General features: G+C 36.1%; 2 protein-coding genes across 4 annotated transcripts in view; both read left to right on the top strand.

The window, feature by feature from the left end:
• LOC124952601 (serine-rich adhesin for platelets-like) overlaps positions 1–14,661 on the top strand; it is a 15,370-nt gene extending 709 nt beyond the window's left edge. Inside the window, exons 2-10 of the mRNA XM_047502720.1 lie at positions 6,034–6,262; positions 6,692–7,141; positions 7,344–8,694; positions 8,916–10,363; positions 10,431–11,002; positions 11,424–11,640; positions 13,516–13,615; positions 13,699–13,747; positions 13,936–14,661. Coding sequence (XP_047358676.1) covers positions 6,034–6,262; positions 6,692–7,141; positions 7,344–8,694; positions 8,916–10,363; positions 10,431–11,002; positions 11,424–11,640; positions 13,516–13,615; positions 13,699–13,747; positions 13,936–13,959 — 4,440 coding nt within the window. The 3' untranslated portion in view covers positions 13,960–14,661. The remainder of the gene's footprint in view (positions 1–6,033; positions 6,263–6,691; positions 7,142–7,343; positions 8,695–8,915; positions 10,364–10,430; positions 11,003–11,423; positions 11,641–13,515; positions 13,616–13,698; positions 13,748–13,935) is intronic.
• Positions 14,662–15,657: 996 nt separating this feature from the next.
• LOC124952636 (FH1/FH2 domain-containing protein 3) overlaps positions 15,658–22,120 on the top strand; it is a 64,337-nt gene continuing 57,874 nt past the window's right edge. For 2 of the 3 annotated variants that reach the window (XM_047502801.1, XM_047502809.1), the window contains exon 1: positions 17,775–18,018. In XM_047502801.1, coding sequence (XP_047358757.1) covers positions 17,854–18,018 — 165 coding nt within the window. In that variant the 5' untranslated portion in view covers positions 17,775–17,853. Of the gene's footprint in view, positions 15,930–17,577; positions 18,019–22,120 lie in introns of those variants that run through there. The other variant, XM_047502819.1, reaches the window with a different exon arrangement.

The following is a 22,120-nucleotide window of genomic DNA, read 5'->3' as shown; positions in this document are numbered from 1 at the left end:
TTTTTTTTTTTTTTTATTATTATTATCTAACAATTATTCTTTCTAATTGGAAGTTTAAATTGCTGAAAAGAATGGATTGATTATTATGATTATTTATAACGGGAGTCATTAAGTTAAGAATATTTTATAAGTAAGAAAAAATAAACGATTATAAAAGGGAAAGTGAAAATTTTGAATGAAAAAAAAATCGTTCATTGATTTAATAATAATTTTTCATTGAGAGATAAAATGTATTGATATAAAAGTTGAAGCAGATTGAATACGATTAAATGTCATATAGCCATTATAAAGTATCCTGGCTATACGAACAATGAGTGGAAGGAGGAGTCGAGAGGAAGAAGATTTAACGGCTCTTTTGAATATTTCACGCGACAAGTCTTCAGAACGGCAAAACATTGCGCGGATCGCTTTAATTGAGCATCCCTTGCATTTTCATCAGCATCTCTCCCTCTCTCTCTCTCTCTCTCTCTCTCTCTCCCTCTCTCTCTCTCTCTCTCTCTCTATGGCTTAATCTTTCTTCTTCGTTTCTTTATCTATCTTAATGCATACATAATGCATTCGTTTCTAATAATGTAGCTTTTTATCCGAAATTTATTAATTATTTAACAAAGGATAAAAATATTTCTACTTTTTGATTTTACATTTTTTCTTTTATTGACTTTTTCATATACGAGATATTTTATCATAATCAATCTACATATTTTATCAAAATTCTGCGTAGTATAAATCGATAATTATTTAATTAATGTCTGAATAATTAAAGTGTGCATTATCATATCTATTATATTTATTATTATTATTATTATTATTATTATTATTATTATTATTATTATTATTATTATTATTATTTTTATCATCATTAAATATTCCAGACGAATTTGTACTTGTCATTTTCTTGATTTTTTGTAATTAATTAACTTTATTCTAGTTTACTCTTTGTACATGTGTACATATAAATATATATAATATAAAGGTGAGTACTGGAGCGTATAGAAGAAAGAAGACGAGAACCACGAGACATGGTTATATTTAAACGTGCTCGTACGTGAATATATTTTTCTTTCTTCTTTCACTTTCTTGTGAAAGAAGAAAAGTTTGTGAATTTTATACTTGGATGAGTTGTTATAAGGGGTGTTATATCGTAACCGACAATACAGAAGGCAACGATTCTTTATTTACTTAAATCGATATTGTATAGAAGCTTTTTAAAAAATAATTTTTCTGTCTAAAAGTTTGTTTGTTTGTTTGTTTTTTCTTCAATAATTACCTCTAGGTAGCATAATTTTGTAGATAAAGAGAATTAACGATGCATCAAAGTTGCATCTCTTTCTCTCTCTCTCTCTCTTTACCTCTATATTTCCACATTTTTTTTCAGTAAATGTACATGCATATACATATATTCTCGTAATAGAGCGAGAGAATATTTTTATGGGAAAATACGGTACGAGAGAGTTGGCAACGATGTTCTACCTTCGTGAATATAAAAATAATGGATACGCTAGTGACGCAAAAGAGAAAAGACAAATAGTCGTTACACAACTGAGAAAAATTGTCAAAATGGTGTTAGACATCAATCGATATCGCAAATGAAAATGAAGTTTTGATCGGAATAGATTATAAAAGTATTCTTTTTTGGATGATGGAGTGGTTAATGTGTTAATCGTTAAATAAAATTAAAAAACTCGCAAGAGAAAAAAGTTATGATCATTGGTATCCTCTGTCCGAGTCGATGTTACAATGGTGTAGAGACTTGTTTCTATCAGGTAAAGAAAATAACGACGTGCGATTTATTGGCTCGAGACGCTATTGAAAAGTTTATCCGTTTCCGATATTGATATACCATGAAACTTCGTCTCAAGCTTCTGGCAACTTATACGGAAGCGAAAGAAAAAGAAAAAGAAGTTTTCCAATTACGCGACAAAGCCATCACTGTTTTCTCACCGAAACGTTTACTTTCTGCCATTTTTTTTATTACGAGTTTCCTTTTTTTATCCATTCGACTATTTCTTTTTTTAATTCTCTTCGTATTGACTTGGAATAACTGAGTTTGACGTTAACGTTCGACATAGCGATCGAGGTTTGTTCGTTCACAAGAGAAAGGAGTTAATTAGAAGTTCTCTCGTCAATCAAACTCGAAATTCATTTCTAATAGTAATTCATTTCTAATAGTAATTAACGCAAAAGTAGTCAAATGTGAAATTCGAAAGATAAACATTTATAACGCTTTAGTATTTTATATAAAGTATTATTATTCGGATAAAAAAAAAAATAACAATAATAACAACAACGATTTTGTCATGAAAATCGAACTGTTAAATCAAAAGATAAGTCCGTAGGTCGAAAAGAAATGACCAGTTCGAGAGAACGCAGAGATTTTCCCTAAACGTTTGTCTCGTTTCTTTCGCTCATATGTAGTCGTAGCTGGAGCAGAACGTTGTAGAAGAGTAAAAGTTACGGTTCGTTACCTTTGATGAAACGTTAGCGGGTCGGTGGAGGTCGGTGACCGGAGCACATAGCAATTGCAAGATAGAGATAGAAAAAGATATATACGCATATGTGCACTCATGGAGAAATGTTAAAGATATCGCCTTTTTATTTTCATATTTTCATATCAAACATTTCAAATACGAGAACGAGATTTTCGGTCTGTTTGCGGAGCATCGACCGTAAAGAAAATGCCATCATCTGTGGATGCTGTGTTGAACCGATTCAACGATATTCGGAACAGAGCGAATAACAGTCGAGACGTTTACAACAACGTAACCATCACATGTTATTTCTGCCAAGAAATAGCAATAACATACATATGCATACATTGAGTATAGTGTATATATACAATGAAATCCAAACAAAAAGTGTCCACCAGAATTATTATAGAATCTAGTAATTTTTTTCGATAGATACATTTTTCCGAAGAAGACATTTGACATTGTCATAAATTTATCCATTTTAGTCTAGCCCTCTAAGAGTAATAATATCCCCTCAAAAATCTTAATAAACAGAGATCGAGTGGCATATCGTTTTAAAGATCTTTTAATTTTCTTTACAATAGTAATATATTTTTTAATTTTGAATCAGTATTTTCCGAATCTGATGGTATTCTTCAACAGTGTGCTGTCAAACTTTTCCTATTGAAATCGATTATATTTAAAATTTTAAATATCACCACAATCGAGATTTGAGAACAAAATTTTTAAATGTGAATGATCGGATAAATGGCGTTTTGTAGTTCCGTAGTATAAAATAACTCCATCGCGTTAAGAAAACACTTCTTCCGATATATTTTCATCATTTTTACTGATTTCTACGATCAATGAATAAATGTATGTAGTTCTTAAGTAAATCAAAATATAAATTTTCCATCAAATTATTTGATAAAAGAAATAAATCAATAATTTTGTTAATCAAAATACCAGCCGTTGCATTCATCGGATTATATCGGATATTATTTGACGTAACACTTAGCGAAAACTTTATTACTGCATAGAGGTAAGCGGTATATATTTTGAATATTTAATAAAATAAAAGTTGTTTTCAAAATTGAGTTTGCGTTTTATTGTATCTAAAACTTCGGAATGCATTTTTTCGGAAAATATTGACTCAAAATTTAAAAAAGTAGCATCATTGTAAAGAGAATTAAATAAAAATAATAAAATGTTATGCCATTTAATCTCTGTTGTTATTTAAAATTTTAGAAGATCCATCAAAGTCATATCTCTTAGGAGATTAACTCAAAGTAAGTGACTTTATGATGAGAACCTGTCCAACTCGTAAACAAAATTGACCTGTCTTGGTGTTTCTTGGAAAAATTGCTAGATTTCATAATAATCCTTGTGGATACTTTTCGTTGAGACACTCTATACATAAATATATATACATATACATATACATACGTACATACATATATATATATATACACACACACACACACACACGTATGCATATACATGCGTAGATATGTTGTGCACGAATTATCTTTCTCGTGCTAGCATGTCAGCTGGCATTGAATCATAAATTATAATGACGCGACGAGTCGACGAAGGTTAAATCAGGTTGACACGCTTCAATTAGTCGATTTTTTCTTTCGAGTCGATGTCACGGAACGACGCGCTCGCCCACGTCTTTCCGATCATCGAGATTTTAATCTATATATATATATATATATGTAAGGAAGATAAATATATATGCAAATATATGTGTACATATAGAATAAGTCTTCAATTTACTGGGATTCGAGTTACGCGGTTTGCGGTAGTTCGACTTAAATGAAGTTTTCTTTTCATAAGTGGAACCTGTTTAGCTTTAATTAACCTTGGGAATGAACATATATGTAGTTGTATATATGATATATATCTTGGAAATATTAGGAGTTTAAATATTATTTGGCTTGAACGAGTTTCACGGAAATCTTCAAAATGAATTAATTATATGATTAATTGTAAAGAAGGTTGTTAGCAAGGTTCGCCTTTTTTTCTAATTATATCATGAAAAATAAAATTGTCTATCTATATAGTTAATTAGTTGACAAGTTCATAAAAAGCCATCTTTATTGTGAATAGAAAGAATCAAGAAATATTCGTCGACAAAACTACTTTTAATCTGATAAGGTTATTGAGAGCTTTTTGATATATAATATTCAGAAAATAATGGTCTGGATAAAGTATGTCATTTTTTAAAAATAGTTTCAATGTATTTCGATTCATCACGTCTTGCTGTACTCTAAATCGAATACAAGGAGCCGAACTAGCTTTCGCTCACATCTAACGACTGTCAAATACGTCTAATCCCGTGACGTCGTATTTTCGCGCTATGGCTAATCGGAGAGGAAGAGCGCGGAGTGGAAATAAAGATCGTTGAACACCGAGAATAGATCTTACTGCATGCCCGAGCGGTTGCTAGAAGGCGGAGGTCTTGTCGTCCAGGAAATCTTTGCGCTCGACGAAAAAAGAATCGGAGCTATTCGTAACTATCGACCGTGCAAACTATTGTATGTCACTTTCGTTACTTTCATCTTAACAGCTACGATATTGTTGGGATGTTGGTAGGTTCATTAAAGTATACCAAGAAGTATTTTTTATAGCGATAGTAAAAATCATTTGAGTGCATTTGTTCGCTTTTGTATTCGTGATAACAAATTAAGCTTTCTTAATTAGGTCAATCTTATAATTATTGATAGAATCTTTCTAATGAGTATAAACATTTATTCTTCTGTTTCAACTTTCGATTTTTAAGTTTCTTCGACACTTTACAAATGTTCTAAGTTTTTATAGAAAGTTCTCATAGAATCAGTCGTTATATTAGTTTGTGAGAGAGAGAGAGAGAGAGAGAGAGAGAGAGAGAAAGAGAGAGAGAGAGAGAGAGAGAAAGAGAGAGAGAGGTTATTACTCCCAGCTGGGTCGGGCCGTCTATTTCGAGCACGAGGCAGCTCGCCAAACTTATGTTAATTATAAGAATTATTGTTATCCCTACGGGCTATACAGAAAAAGTCTTATGCTCTTTTACTTGCCGTTTGTATGGATAATAGTTCATTTCTTTTCTTTTTATGCAATTTAATGATAATTGCTCATAAGCGATATAGCAAAATGTTATTCATTATCTTCTGTAACAAATTAAAAATCTTTTTTCATAAAAATTATGTAGCACGAGTATGAAGAAATGTCAAAATTGTTTTATGCCATTTTATCCTTTTATCAAATATATTTTTTAACTCTAATATAGAATTTACTTACAAATATAATATAGAAATTATTTACAAATTCTTAAATTTCATTCTGTCAATCAAGATATTTCCGTACACGATTAATTTGCTATTATTATATAAAGAGTATAGGTTTAAAAACAAGAGTTGTAATTTTCTTCGATTATCATCAATATCCTGGAACGCCCCCACATATCATCGTGATCTCGTTGGTCGATTTAAATGGCAATCCCGTAGCAACTCGCGTGCGAGAGGGCGTGGAACGCTTGATATGCTTTATTACAAGTCCGACTTGCGATGAAGCTCGAGGTAACACGCTCGATTTGATTTTTCAGGGTGACACTAGCGCTTACAGGAGTAATAGAAGTGGACTTGGCGTTGGTACGGGTACTTTCAGTAGAAATGCATCGAGCGGAAGCACTTTAGCAACTTGCAGGACGACCTACACTGGTATAGCTTCCAATCCTATTCGAGATAGTACAAAAGATGGAACAGTTTCTGGATATGGAAGCTCTTTCTTGAAGAAGGACAAAGGCGAGAAGAAAGGCACATTGAAATATTCGTGTGAGTAATGTAAAGTAAAGGTGGGCAACTTCTCCATGGCGGGCCGTACGGACCCTACCATTAATCAATCCGTCCCTCTACTACTTAAATTCACTAACCACCACTTCAACCGACTATCTATAAATAGACAGAAACAAAAGTCATGTTGCTCATGAGGCACGGCGGTGTCAAATAGTGGGGTGGGGGTTATCTTCTCCCACCTTACTGAAACAAATAAAGTAGGGGTGTGGATCACATGTTCCACTTCTGACGAAAAGCACAAGATAATCGCTTTTCTTTCTACTTGTTATTTTTATATTATTTTATGATACTTTTGTGATTTTATTTTTTCTTTTCTAATGATTTTATATATCTTTTATTTGAAGCATAACTTAATTATTGCTAACTACAATCAATATAATTGAGAAGATATTCATCACGTGTTCGCAGGTAGCAAAGAGATAGAAAAGAATAGATTACATTTGGAAAAAGTAGAAGATATTAGATCAAAAAGTCCGTTATCTGATAGTAGATCACTACTCCTTGAAAAGTACTCCTATTCGAACAGTAAGAATGTCGAAAGGCCATGTTCCGTCTTGGATAAATACAATCGTAGATCTTCCCGAGAAAAGGGCAAAGAATCGGAAGGAATATCGCGATACAATTCCAGCACGTATCCTGGCTCTGGATTAAGTAGGAACTATAGTAATAGCAGTACGGAAGGAAGAGGCGATAGGAAGGAGAGAAGCGAGCATCCACCCGTTTCCTACAGAACTCTACGAACGAATTCAGGAAGAACGTCTCGAGAAACGAGTCCAGATGTTAGCGTTGGAAAAGGAAATTCTTTTCGAGTTTATTCAAGACCACCATCGTCTTATTCTCGTGCTGGATCCAGCGGGAGTAAGTGATTGATATATTCGACATAATTTTTCAGATCTATTTCTTTAAAGTTCAAATCAAATCTACTTCAAAGATGAATATGAGAGTCTCGAGGAAAACTTCTGATTATTCATCGTTTAATTACAAAAAAAAAAAAAAAGAAAAAAAACATAAACATTTAGTCACATTATTTTATTAATATTGTATTATATTATATTCGTAGGTACATCGACAGAATACAGTTCGACTCCGATCTCTTCGAAATTCAGTTTGACGACGAGCTCTCGATTTTCGTTGCCTTCTAGAAGCAACGAACGAATACCGACAGCCATTAGCTACTCTGGATCGGACAGATATCGAACTTCCAATAGCAATAGCAAAGAATTTTCTACTTCGGCGAAGGCAAAGGTTGAAGGGTGTTCGAAAGGAGATGTCAAATCCGAGGAAGATTTGCAGGATGAAACGTGTAGAAATTGGAAAGATTGTGAGACTGAGAACAGACTCGAAGAGTTGGAAAGTAGCTGCGTTGCTATGATAAGTAGAGGTACTTCGCCAACACCACCTGCTTCATCAAGTTTCATACGAAACAGAAGAGCAGATATGGGAATGATCGTGCAAAAGGAAAGGACAAGATGTCGAAAGAAGGTTGAAAAGAAAAATCAAGAAGTTCAATGCGATCGTAACGAAGAAGCACCGAGATTTTCAAGGTTTGGTGGAAGTGGTAGAGTTCCAGCAGCTGGTTGGTCATCTTATCTTGACAAATTTTCATCGACAACTTCGACGTCGTCTGGAAACACCACGGTTTACTCTTCGAGAAATTTCAACGCGGCAACTGCCAGCAGTGGTGCTTCGGGAAACTGCAAGAGGATCGGCGGCTTTGCATTCTCGAGAGCTAACGAGAATTCCACGACTTCCCGAAACGATCAAGCTTCCAAAGTATCTTCGACGTGTAGTCAAGAACTTGATAATAATCACCATAATAGAGAACAGAATAGAGAAGCCGTTACGAAGCAAGATGTACTCGCTTTCTCGAGAAACAACAATGAAACTTCTTTACAAACTGTTAACGTCGAAACCATTTCGAGGGTATCGCCAAGCTTCAACGAGGAGGTTGATATTGTTATTAAAGATCAGAACGATGAAAATAAGTGTGTCGATAGAGATCAAATTGGCGAGAGGAAGGAGGAGGCGAAGGCCGATCGTCTGCCAAGTCCAAGAACGACGTTCCATTCCATCGATGTTCCTGATAATCCACGAGTCAAGCGTTCTCCTGATTATTCGAAGAATAGTAGAACTAGTAGTACGTCTAAGAGCGAGGAGATCGAAGAAAAAAGTCCATCTTTGCAACGGTTAAATGGAGCCTTTCACAAAAGCGACAGAAAACTTTCGAGGACACCTTCGAAGACGGAATGTTCGAAACCCATCCAAGCTGTTCCACGAGAAAGAAGAGATTCCACTCCTAAATCAGAGAATAGTCTATCCTTGAGAAATACGGATTCTTCGAAGCTGTTCGATGCTCATCCTCAGGAACAGAAGCATGAGACCCAGCAGTCTAAGAAGGAATCTCTTTCAAGGTACTTATCGACTTGGAAGAAAAGTCAAACCTTTTTTCTCATTTTTAGATACCTTTATCTCTTAAAGTCCACGTATTTTTTAAATAAATAAATAAATAAATAAAAAATATATAAATAATAAGGATATATCCTTAAGAAAAATTTTCTTAATCTTTATTTCAACATCCAGAATAAAATCAATTTAATAGTCATCTTACATATTACACACTTTCGATCGATAGCTCCTCTCAAAGCCGCTCCACGACGCCACAGTCTCGTAGTGGTTCGACGAAAAGCGTGCCTCGACAGATGAGGCGAGCAGACTTTTCTGAAGGATCAGCCGTGAGTTTGCCAACTGGCAGATCCAAGTCATCGTCGGCCGGCTCGATGACGAGTCAGGGATCAAAAATAAAGACACCAACGCCATCATCATCTTCCAGCTCTCGATCGCAGTCGCAGTCCGTCGCCAAATTATCTACTGCTGGCGGATGTTCCGGCACATCGTCAGTGAACTCACGACGAGGGAGTTCTCCGGACGCACGAGGGAAACCACCTGTGCCAAAGAATGAAAGTAGCGAACGTGTTGGTTCCAAAAGTGTCATAACTGGTAAATACATTAACAAGGATTTCAGGAAGTCGAGCTTGAACATGGAGAATGGTGATCCTTCACGTTCCAAATACGAGAGAATGAAAACGCAAAGAAGTATGTCTATTAGTTCACAAGATTCTGAATCAAATTTGGAGGGAATTCGACAATTGATGGCACCTCTGTCTTCATCGGTATCTCTGAAATCGATGGGATCGAAAACAAAAATACCTTCGAGCGGATCGAAGACATCCTCATCGTCTTCATCTTCCTCGTCGTCTTCACTTCGAAGAAACGACTCGAGCAACTCGCCTAAGCACGAGACATCGAGAAACGATACGAAATTAGTCTCCTCTTTGTCCGGCGAGAGGAATCTCCCGAGATCGGAAAAATCTGAATCAACCGACAGCAGTGATTCCAATTCTTCGAGTTCTTCGAGTAGCGAAGAAGATACGGAGGATCGACAACAAATTGTTGCTGGTAGGCGATGGATAGGACGAAAAGATTCGAAATGGCTGATTTGCGAGAAGAAAGTTGAAAAAATGAGTACTGGATCATCGAGGACGAGCGTACCAGCATCCTCGGCTGACGAAAACTCTTTAAGTGTAGAGAAACCACCCAGACCACCGTCCAGTCCAAGATCAAGTCCCAGATCGAGTCCTAGGCCTAGTTCAAGATCGAGTCCTAGATCAAAAAGTGATCGTTCGGGAAAAACAGACGAAGCGAAATCCTTCCTGATGAGAGCTTTGGCGCCGGTGACGAATCTCTTTAAAAGCAAACATCACGATTCCACTTGTGAATCCGTAAAGTCAGGTGGTTGGCCCAATTCCAACGAAGAGAATCCCGATATGACGAAAAAGTCTGCATCCTTCTCAAAATCCGTTACGCAAGGTTCATCGAAATCTCTTAGTTTCTCACAGTCTGAGAGGATTTCCGATAAGGATCGCGATTCTAAGACTAGAATCGAACGTCAATTGTCCGGCGAAAGACCTTGGTGGTTGGATCCAAATTCTGATAATGCGCCCGAGGGTGTTGAAAGGTTCAACGGATATAACGACGATATTAGCCAGGAAACTACTATCAGCACCGTTCTACCTGACGATGGTAAGTTTACAAATTAATATCTCGTTCAAAGGAATTAACGTCGAGAAACAAATGTTTCTAATTTTAGGAAAATTCAAGCCAAGAGTATGGCATCAGGAGTCCGGAGAAAGAGCTTGGTGGTTAGAAGAGAACGATACTACTTCTGAAAATGGAAAAAAAGAAACGAGCCTGTCATCTAATCGGTCGAAAAAAAGTTCAAGTCGTAATAACAGTAAATCGAAAGATCGTCCAAGGTGCATTGGACATCAACGATCTGGTGAAAGAGCCTGGTGGATGAGCGACGATCCAGAAAGTGTCCCGGAGGGTATTGAAGTGATCGTCGTGCCATCTACCTGTGAAGCTAGTAGTCTTGAGAAGCTCGAGGTTGATCGTAAGAGTTCAAAGAAAATCAAACACATCGAGTCTGGTGAAAGAGCTTGGTGGATGGACAGCAGCTCAAACGTTCCCGAAGGAGTCATCAAGATCCCGGTTGAAACTTCCAACGGTACTTCGGACTCTTCCGAGTCTTTCGAAAGAATAGACATCGGTGTTGACCCCGAGCCTGAAACATACACCCGGAGAAGCCTCTCTAAATTCCCTATCGAGTTTCCACCGCCACCGAGCTATGAACCGTTGGGAGATCGAGCTAGTCCCGAAGGGGTAAGACGATCCCGTTTCATTCTTCTCTCTTTCTCTCGAGGCATTTAACTATGGTTTTAGTCGACTTTTCGTAGAGAGAAAATGATACCATATTTTTTGAAAAATAAACATGAGACAAAGTTTTTGAAAAGTAAACATGAGAGGATAGTTTTCTCTTATAGATCATCGATCGATAAATCATTAACAAATAAAATATAAACATTTTTGAAATACATCCTTTTATTTAAATATATTAATACTACTGCATTTTTGAAAGTAGAATATAAATGTCAATCAAAAGAAGATAGAGTTTAATGAAACGAAAAGCTTGACTAAAAAATAGAAAGAAAATGAAACTGTTTTATCATGCTCATGATTAGGATGATGATAGCCCAGGATATTTCTACTATCTTTTAGCGATCTCTGGAAATTTGATTTGCAGATAGAGAATCCACCAGCTCCACCGGATAACTATCACGGAAGGATTTCACCTTACGACAATGTTCGATCACCTTCTCGTAGATCGTCGTCTAGGAAACATTTCTACATTGGAGAGTACATGAACATCGACGATCTTTTAGATACAACGACGACAACGACAAATCAACGAAATAGTCCAGTTTTGTGTCGTTCTCGTAGACAGGATAGACTCGAAGAGGGTAAGTTGAGAAGGGCTTTCAGAAGAAAAGAGTTTATAAGGATTAAGTCGCTCCACCGAATACGATCGACCCTAACATTTTGCAATCGGATCAATTTCTAACTCGATCGATAAGAGAGAAGAATCACCATGTAAAACGAGGGAGAAAATCGATGTAGTCGTTTCTTCGCTGGCTCGTTTATTTTCCCACGTACAAAACCGCTGAAGCGAATGGCCAGTCGATTGCCAGCTGTTCACTTTATTGATCTTATATTCCCTTTCATTTTGTCAGAGTGATTGAAAAATGTTCTTGAAAATGTTTCGACGTTCTTTCTCTCCAATTCTTTCTTTTCAGTTTGGAAATGTAGACGTACGAAAAAAAATAAATTTTCTGGATATATCAGAATTCTGGATGAACCAGGATCTTCGCATATCGCGTGTGGTACTTTAACCAACTAATTGTAAGCTACCTAAGAATCCAAATTTCCATATTTTCGTGATCTTTCAGAATGTCTACAATCACGTTAATCCTGATACTTGAGCTGTCCTCGATTTTTACAACAGACAAACATATAAATTCAATACTACTGGGCTAAATGGCGTTTATACTTCACTTTTGAAATTGTTGACATTTGAAAAAAAAATGAATTTTGTTGATAGGTCGGGATTCGAATCCCAAGTGTTAGCATGTTGTGTGGGTTGCTTTAACCAACTTTTCTTTCTTCTTTTTAAACATCTTTATATCTGCATATAAAATACAAAAGAGATACATGAGATTTAGTGAAATGTATAAAAGGAATAACAGTATGTATCATGCAGAGTTTTATTACAATCTAATGGATTAGGTGTTCACAGGATAATACTATTTTGGTTCTAAAGTTGCACTTAATGTTACCGTTTTTATAAAGTTGAAATTTAAACCGTCTAGACATTTACAATCTTATGTATATAGAAAAATGTAGAAATTAATTTCTTTCTTTTAATATGATCAGTTTCTAATTTTTGAAATATTATAGAGATAATATAGATCTAGAGATTTAAATTCGATGTATACAATTTTTTGTTGCGTAACATATTCCATGAAATTTTTACATTAGATATGATATGAATTCCTTCTTCATTAATTTAAAGGAAAGTTCATCTATCCAGATTTTATTGAAAATCTTTCCCAATGTCTATAAAACATGCTCCTATGTAGTTATTTGCGTACTTAGCCTTACATTATGTCCGAAATAAATTTCGTTAACACATGGATGGTCAAATGTTTGTGAAATCAAATTGGATCTCTGGATATTATGTAATAGGTATCACAGTGATGTATTATTACATTGTTGATCGTGGTTTCGAATATCTTACTTATGCTAGGTAGGAAATTTATCGGTTTATCCTGGATGGTTATTAGTTTCGTGGTTTTCCAAACTTCGAGGAAGTACGTTAAGTTCAAGTAATTGTTAAATATTATCGTGTAATAGTAGATGTATAGATTTGGTAAATATTTTAAAGCTATATTTAATGTTTCATTAAAACCGGAAGATTTTTTGTTGTTCAATTTTTTAAATATGTTTCTTAGCTTATAATAAGATGTGAAATAATTCGACGGACCTGTATTTTCATTAAGGCTAACAATTGTATTCTTACGATTAAAAACGTTTACAGTTTTGTCGTTTTGTAAGTCTTGTATAATTTTTTCGGATAGATCGACTATTTTGTGTTCAATGATGTTTATTTGATGTTCTTTATGTCTAAATCTACTCTTTGAAAAATGCTCTAGTTATTTTTTGGAATTATAATATCCTATGGTTTATCCAATTAAGTTACTTAAGAATATATAAAGTAGCTACAAAAAATATCATCAGCGTATCCCGTTTTGTATGATCTAACAATGATATTTTTACAGAATCCACCGAGGATACTTCCGAATGTGAAGAAATAGATGCAACACAAGTGATCATTCACGATAGCACACCGAAAACTCCAGTGATACAGCGAAGAAACAGGTAGGATTTAGGATAAATATTTATCATAAATATCTGTATCATCATTTATATATTAGGAATTTTTAATTTTTTCATTTTTTCAGAGAACAGGAGCCCTTTCAAGATAGGACACAACCGGACGGATACATACCGGTGAGTCACATAATATTGAATTATTATTCGATAAAATGTAAACAATTTGCGTTTTTAACATTCTCGATATAATATGTCTTAAGAAACGTACTTAGGAATATCGCTTCTTCATCATTTTTCTTTTTCTCGTTGTCTGGTACCTAGTTACGTTTGTCTGGCATTCAGCATTGAAGTGCTTTCTGTTGTAGAATCGCACTAGAAGAGTATTGTAGGTGACTGTAGATTGGTATATACGTGCTCGTACGTATGTACTCGAAAAAATCTTGCAAACAAAAGCAAGAGTAGAGAAAGAGGGTGAAAGAAGAAAGAAAAAGAAGGAAAGAGATTGAGAAGGAGAAAGAGAAAGAAAAGAGGATAGTGCTTCCACGACATTATTGTTTTTCGCGAGGGATGCGCGAAAGAGACTCTTCTTCTTTCGCCTCAGACTCCTCTTTCTTTTCGTTATACGCGTAAAGTACTAGCGACAAAGAAGACGAAACGGGTTGACGGGAAGAATAGGGAGGATTCCCTTGAGTCACCTCGAGTAGCCGTCTCGATTAAAGAGCCTGCGACGTACTACACAAACTCGATGTCATTGCGTTGTCATGTTCAAAACGATGATGACAAGGGAGAAAGAAAAGTTTAGTGAGACCACGAACACGTAAAAGCGCCTTCCCAGTCATGTTTTCCAATCGATATCGTATAGGTTTCAATGCGAATCGATGAAAGTATCCCTCCGTTGAAAAGAAAAAAAAGAGAAAGGGAAAAATCGAAAGATAGAGAGAGATAGATAGATAGAGAAAGAGAGAGAGAGAGAGAGAGAGAGAGAGAGAGAAAGAGAAAAAGAAAGAAAGAAAGATATGGTCGAGGGGAGTCTTTCGGATAATAAAATTTAATTTAAGGTGACATTTGGCACGCCGTGCTGTCTGTGCTTTTCGAAACGAATAGCTCGTAGCAACCCCTCTTTAGTGCATTCTCTCGTTGTCAGCCTGTCATTGGAGAAAGTCTACGGACGAAGGGAAAAAGGGACGAAGGGTCTGTCGATGGGAGACCAGGGGAAGCTGTAGTAGGTACCGAAGGAACAATGAGCACGACCGCACTTATGTTCTTCTACGTGCCGTGCTAGCTGATTATTTTTTCACCGCACAATTACCATTGCTATCGTTTCATTCGCCACCCTTCTTTTTCCTTCTCGTTGTCGTCATACTTTTCCGCCATCTCCTTTCACGTAAAAGCTTGCAGATCCGTCCACTGTTGGATACTTCTATCCCTCGGGAGTTTTCTTATCCCAAAGAAAAAAAAAAAAAAAGAATTGGGAAAGGAAATTACAAAAAGAAGTCATTCCACTTGGCTGGGCAAACTTCGTTCGACGACAACAAATTCGTGGCAAGCTTCTTCGCAAAACAATTTCCTGCCACGAGAGTGGATATCTCCTCTTCAAGAAACCTTCTTTACGTTCTCCATTTTCTCCTTCTATTACAGAGAAAAAACTTATCCAACTTCTTCGAATTCTGGTTTTAACGATATCGAGCTTTTGGAATCTTAAATATGCTTGAATATATTCGGAGTAATATTTTTTAATATTACTGAAAATCATACTACTTAATCTCTTAAAAACTATCAATTTGTAATTATTTAAATACGTGTTTAAATGTTTCCTTCCATTCTAACTTAATTCAAGAACTTAACTCTAAAATCTGCATAATTAAATTGATGATTCATACAAGTTCGTATTGATCTTACTAAAAACATAGTAAAGCTAACGAAACGAACGTTGTATAAAATCTATCAAAATAAGAATAAATTTCATAAAATAATTAGCTTATTATATTTTAAATAATCGTTTAGAAAGGATAAAAGACGAAAGAGCATATGACGAAAAGAATCTATCTCCCGGTTGTATCCGGTGTCTGTCTCTCTTCGAAATCTACGAAGAGACGGGAATAGGTAGTTAGAATAGAAGTGGGGAGTCAAAAGGAAGGGAAGGGTGAGTGCCGCATGGCGACGCCACCGTCGCCCGGTGGCGACAGGTGTCTGGCGCGGCGCGTCAGTGTCGCGGCGGCCGCTCGTGAGCTGAGTCACGTTGTCGTTGTATCTGCCGTTGTGTCAACGGCAAAGAGTGCTCGCGCGCGCGCACACTCTCGTTGATTCCTCTTATCATCAGACATTGAGGAAGATTGTGTTTAACGCGTTAGTTTTTGGTGTAAGGAATATTTTAAATATCGGTGAAGTAATTGTAATCGAATAGATAGTTTGTAGAAAGAAAAAGAGAGAGAGAGAGAGGAAGAGAAGGAAAGAAAGAAAATAAACTAAACGGAAAGAGTTTTCTGTGCGCGGGAAGCTCCTATGTAGCTGCGCGTGCTCCGTTCTCTCTCTCTCTCTTTCTCTCTCTCACACACACACACACACACACACTCTCTCTCTCTCTTTTACTTTCTGTCGTTCTTTCTCTTTCTTCGTTTCTCATTTTTCCATTTATCTGTCTCGCTCGGTAACGCACACACTTGGCGTTCACTTCGTAGGTTGGTAGGTGAATTCTTGTCTCGCAGTTCCAAAAACGCGCACGGTCAAAGGTGTCGGTTAAGATTCACAACGTTCGGTCTTTCTTTTCCTTTCGTTTCCTTTATAAATAAATGTATTATGTTTGAAGGAAGAAGATAGCTGTAAGGAAAATCGCAGGAGGCAGGTAAAATTGGTAAGAGAGAGACAGAGTCGGTCGAATAGTCTCTCTCTCTCTCTCTCTCTCTCTCTCTCTCTCTCTCTCTCTCTCTCTCTCTCTCTCGGTAATTTCCTGGAATGTCGAACGTCGCGACTGGTTCGGCCGGCCTTCCTCCTGTTCTTTCTCTTTTTCTTTTTCTCATCCTCCTTGTCCACCTTCCTCCTTCTTTCTACACTTCTCCAGACAAGAGTCTTACCTTTTCAATGCGAATTCTGTTTTTGGAGAATAGAAATAAGATAACTTCTTCTAAATCGAATCCATTAAAACCTTTGACTCTATTATAACTTTCATCTTACTTAAAATATCATTATTATTTCAAAAGTATAAATATCTTGGTGATATTCTTAGTCTTACAGAATTTTATGTCAGCAAGTTTCGTTAAAGAACTTTTTTATTAAGGACTAGGGTAAGGTTCTGTTCGATTCAATCGAGTTTGGAAATTTCCCTCTCTCTCTCTCTTTCTCTCTTTCTCTTTCTCTTTCCCCATTCTTTCTCTCTCTTTCTCTCTTTCATCAATCGCATCTTGATCGTGAATCTCTTTCGTCGACTACAAGCACGATTACGTTCATGGCATGGCGCAGACTCGTTTCCTTTCCCCTTCTCCTCTCTCTTTTTCTCCTCTCTCACTCGCTCTTCTTTCTCCGTTTCTCCCTCTCTCCGACTATCCTGATCTCTCTAGCACGCCAAGTCCCCTCTTCGAAGCCGGTTTGTAGGAGAGAGTCTGGCCTATGCACGAGTAAGAACAATGCGAATAGGATGAGAGAATGACGATAGCAAACGAAACGAAACGAGACGTGTGGGCCAGTTATCTTTGAGTAGATACGAGGAAACTTTGTCTTAAGCTCTTTCACATTTCCTCTTTTCTATATATGCGTATCGAAAGAGCTAGTACCAAAATATCGTAAAGCAAAACAAATAAACAAACAAATGAACGGACGAGAAGTAAACATGTAACGATTCCCGGAATTAGTACAGTTTGGCAATTATTCGTTTAGTAATTATTTTCATAGAGCGATACAGATAAATAAATAAATAGATAAAGAAAGGGAAAAAGGCAGAGAAAGAGAGAGAATATATATATATATATATATATATATATATATATATAGGAGGTTTCTTTGTCTCGCTGTAGCCGGCTTCTCGAATGAACGCAAATCGGCGGTACTGCGAACCGGTTCGTACGTTCGCGTAAAGCGGTCGTGCGGTCCGGTGCGGAGAGAGGGAGAGTCGTGAGGGCGACGAGGACGATCGGTTAGTGCAAAGAAGGGCGTTACCTTTTTCGGAGATACGAGTAAGTGGTGGAATCGAGAAGTAGGAGAAAAAAGAAAGGAAAGAAGGAAGGAAGGAAGGAAGGAAGGAAAGAAAGAAAGAAAAAAAGGAAGGAAGAAGAAAAGAGACAGATAGGAGGATGTCTCTGACGTGTCGAGTACAGTACCTGAACGACGTTGATCCGTTCGCTTATGCGAGCTCCTATCCGGAGCCACCGAGACCTCCCGTGCACACCTTCAGCGCGACCTTGCCGTTGATCAACCAACTTGCCGCCGTTCATCGACTTCTTCGAGCACCTCACAGGGTGAGTTTCTCTCTCTCTCTCTCTCTCTCTCTCTCTCTCTCTTCTGCGATACGTTAAGGATTTTTCAATCATTCTGATATTTTATTTATAACTTTCGTTGTTATATTCTTCGAATGATCAAAATAAAAGTGATTTACTTTATATAATTAATTATTATAAATTAATGTAATTATGTAATTAGATATATACAGAGACGTTTAAATATATATTTGAACGATATATTATAGTACTTGTTTCTATAAATTCTATTAACGATCCTAATATATACATATATGTATATATATATATATATATTTATTTATTTATTTATAAATAAAATAGAATAAAGAAAATGTCTTAGAAATGTTTCCTATATATTAGTGAGGAGCTGACGTAATCGACGAAGCGGAATTTACACGGATGTATCCGACATACGATTTTCCACCTTATAGTTTGCTCATCTCATCCGTATGATCAGAGCGACTCCGCGAGAGAGACGCTCGTCGGTTCTTTTTGGTCCTTTCTTCGGCAGTTGGCCGATGTAACGGTACCGCAGAGCGTTACACTCTCCGCAAGGGAAGAGTAAAAAGTACGTTTATGGCCTCGGCATTATATACCTATAGGGTATCGCGCCGATGTACCGGTTATCTTAAGAACACTGCTAAGTTCCTGCGGTGTGTGTAACTTTTTACCGCTCCTTTTTCACGTATTACAAACAGGCATCGCTATTTTCGAATTCGTATATTCTCAAATTCTTCGATCGTGATTATTATTTCCACGAGAGTTCTTTAATATCATCGAACAAGATTAAAACAAAGTGATATTTCTCTGATTTATCCGAGTAATCATTTCTTATCATTATTCATAGCTAGAAAAGAAGAAATACGATAAAGATCGTTCGATAACAATTATATTTAGTTATATTTAGTCCTTTTTTTCTCTATTGTGTCTATGTCTAAAGATCCTTTATTAATTATTTAAATCAGTATCATGTAAAAATTCTATAATTTATTTGTAATATAATATCATAAGTATGTAAAAATTATTTTATCCCAAAGTATGGCTAAATTTCATTATCAATCTATGTATTTTTTTTTTCTCAACGTTTGCTCATGCTAATCTACAAAGATGAAAAACAGAAGGAAAGCTTATTCGACTCGAAAGTAAACATTACTAACGATATGTTTCGTAGTTCACTCACTTTGTCGAGAATCTTTTATATTTTTTTTGACATTTTCGCTCATAAAGGTTCTTCTTAACTACGTGCAATCTCTTTCTCTCTCTCTCTCTCTCTCTCTCTCTCTCTCTCTCTCTCTTTCTCTCTCTTTTCTTTCTCTCTCTCTTTATCTATATATCTATCTCATATGTACACACACTCTTTCTCTCTCTTTCTCTTTCTCTTTCTTTTTTGGTATACCAAGACAGCGTTCAGAATATATGAGCACCGTATACACCGCGCTTGAAATTTATAGCATGCATTCCGACGACTGTATTCGTTGGAAAATGTAACGGCCCTCGGCGTTTTAGATTTACCTACATCCATTGCCCTTCTTCTCGATGATCTCGAGAAACTCTGAACCGTTGCGCGTAAGATTCTTATGTAACAGTACGCATGCATACGTACTGTTACTTGAGTTTTAAGTGATACAGCCGTTAAAACGTGCTATGGACTTTGTATTCTTTAGGTCAGAAGCGTCAACTCGGACGTTAACCCGATTACGTAAAACGAGAGGATATTTTGTATTCGTATATAATAATCTTGCATCTGCAAGGATAATATTTTTATGTTTCTATTCATCTCATTGTAATCGATGTATCTGTGAAAACTTTTGTTACAGCAGAAATTATCTTTTTTTTTTTCCATACATGAATATAGTTATTTGATAATTTTTGTAATGTTTTTCATTGGCGCATTTTTATTTATAGTAAACTAAATTTCGTAAATAAAAAGAATATTTCTATTATAATATTTATGTAATAATATAAAAATCAACGTCGTCCGATGATCGATTATAAATCGTAAGAAAAAAGAAAAAAAAAAAAAAAAAAACAAAAAAGAAAACAAATAGATCAAAGAGGGAGTTTTGAATCGTATTCAGATTTCATTTTTCATAGGAATTACCATTAAGAAATTAACAGCAGCTATTCGAATTCCCGTATATTTCACACCTCACTGCGTTTCTACTCATACAACGAGGTAAAGCTGAAAAAGATGAAGCATTTTATCGACTTCTTTTTTAGCATTCCTATGGAGCGCTAATGGAGAGTTACGTTGAAGATTTATGATCGGAGTTAGAGTTGAACAAAGGCTGGGAAAGTTTGATTTTACGTACGAACGAGCTTATCACTGACGCCGAGGGATGCCAAGGGGTATAACGGGGAGAAAACGGCAAATGCATCGATGCCATCGCATAATGATCGCGAGAAAGAAACGTAAATCAGTAGTAGGCCATTGGGACAGTGCTATCTGGGGAGGTGGTTGTTTGCCGAGGGGCGTATCTCTTCGAAAGAAACGATATATGTCTATACAGTAGATCTCCATTCAGTAAAAACTTTTCTACGAATTCTCCAGACCCCTAATGCTAATAAATAAAACATTTAATCCGTTTGAAAAAAAAGACAATGATTTAATAGTAATATCTAATCGAGTAATATATGAGATTAATTCTTCTGACATGCATAGTTTTTGATAAGAAACATTCGCATGAACGCATTAATTACTTCGAGGAAGACTCGTATTGTTTTCTTTCGACATCAAGTGAATATCTGCTTTTTAGTCATTACTCGACATCTCATTAATGATATCTCACGATCTCATTGTTATACCTTATCGCATCTAACGTCTAAGTTATTTTAATTATACAAAATTTGATCTCTCGGAAGAGAAAGAAAGAATCGACAATGGCGAGTAACATTCGAAATCGTAGCTTTAACACGAAGCTATGTGCGATTAAATTACGTTTCGCAAGCTTGCTAGTAGAGAAAGAGACGGATCCGGCAAGAACGATGCACCAAGAAGAGATTGTATAGTGGGAAGGGATACGGAGAAGAAAGAAAGAGAGGGAGAAATGGTTGCACGCGACAAAAAGACGAGACATCCGCTTTAAGGTGTCTACACAAGAGGACAACCAGCTATGTAGAAGTAGAAATGCGTGAATCGGCGATTCTAGCAAGTCAAAGCGAGAATAACTTTACACATGGTTTCCGTTTTTCCTATCTTTTCTCTCAATTCCTCTCATATATGTTTTTCTTTCTTGATACTACTTTTCTGTATATTCTCTCTTTTACTATGCTTGAAGTTTTAATGAATTCATAAAGGTGAATGAACAAGAATTTGTTTTTCGAATTTCATTATTGAATTCAATTATGCTAATAATACGAGAGGGAGGGAGGGAGGGAGAGAGAGAGAGAGAGAGAGAGAGAGAGAGAGAAAATGAGAGAAAGAGAGAAAATGAATCGTCCTAAAAATTTTATCAATGAATTTTCATTGCAAATTTTTTTTTAAAATAAAATTTTCGACTTACTTACGTATTCTTACGATCAAAGATAAAACGTTGTGAAAATACTGAAAAAATTATATATAAGCGTGAAAGCGAGCTGAGGTATATTCCATGCACGTTGCATTTTCGAATGCACATACACATAGATATACATATATATATAGTATATATTTACAATCTTATACTTTCAAGCATGTAAACGCGTAGGCAGGCGTAAAAGTTGTGGAAGTTTGGGAAGTCACCTGATAGACGGTCTCCGCCTACTAACTTGTCTGCCTACTTAACCATCTACCTACAATACATATATACCTATCTGGCCACCTCACTTTCTCTCTCTCTCTCTCTCTCTCTCTCTCTCTCTCTTTCTCTCTTTCTGTCTCTCCCTTCTGCTTCCTCTTATGTATTTTTGCTTGCACTCTCGTTCCTTTGCTCGCTCACATAGAGTTCTCGTCCAAACTCTTTCTTGCATACCATTTCGAACATTGCTGTCCGTATAGCGTCCTCGAACGTTTAACACCGACCACTTTCATTGCAACGAGAAACACCGTAACAAATCGAATCTTGAAAGTCGTAGATTCTTAATAAAATAATCGTCCTTAATTCCTTCTTTTTTTTTATTTTTC

The sequence above is a fragment of the Vespa velutina genome, chromosome 1, assembly GCF_912470025.1.
Source record: "Vespa velutina chromosome 1, iVesVel2.1, whole genome shotgun sequence".
NCBI lineage: Eukaryota > Metazoa > Arthropoda > Insecta > Hymenoptera > Vespidae > Vespa > Vespa velutina.
The sequence above is the reverse complement of the archived record's forward strand: the minus strand, read 5'-3'. Positions and strand labels throughout refer to the sequence as shown.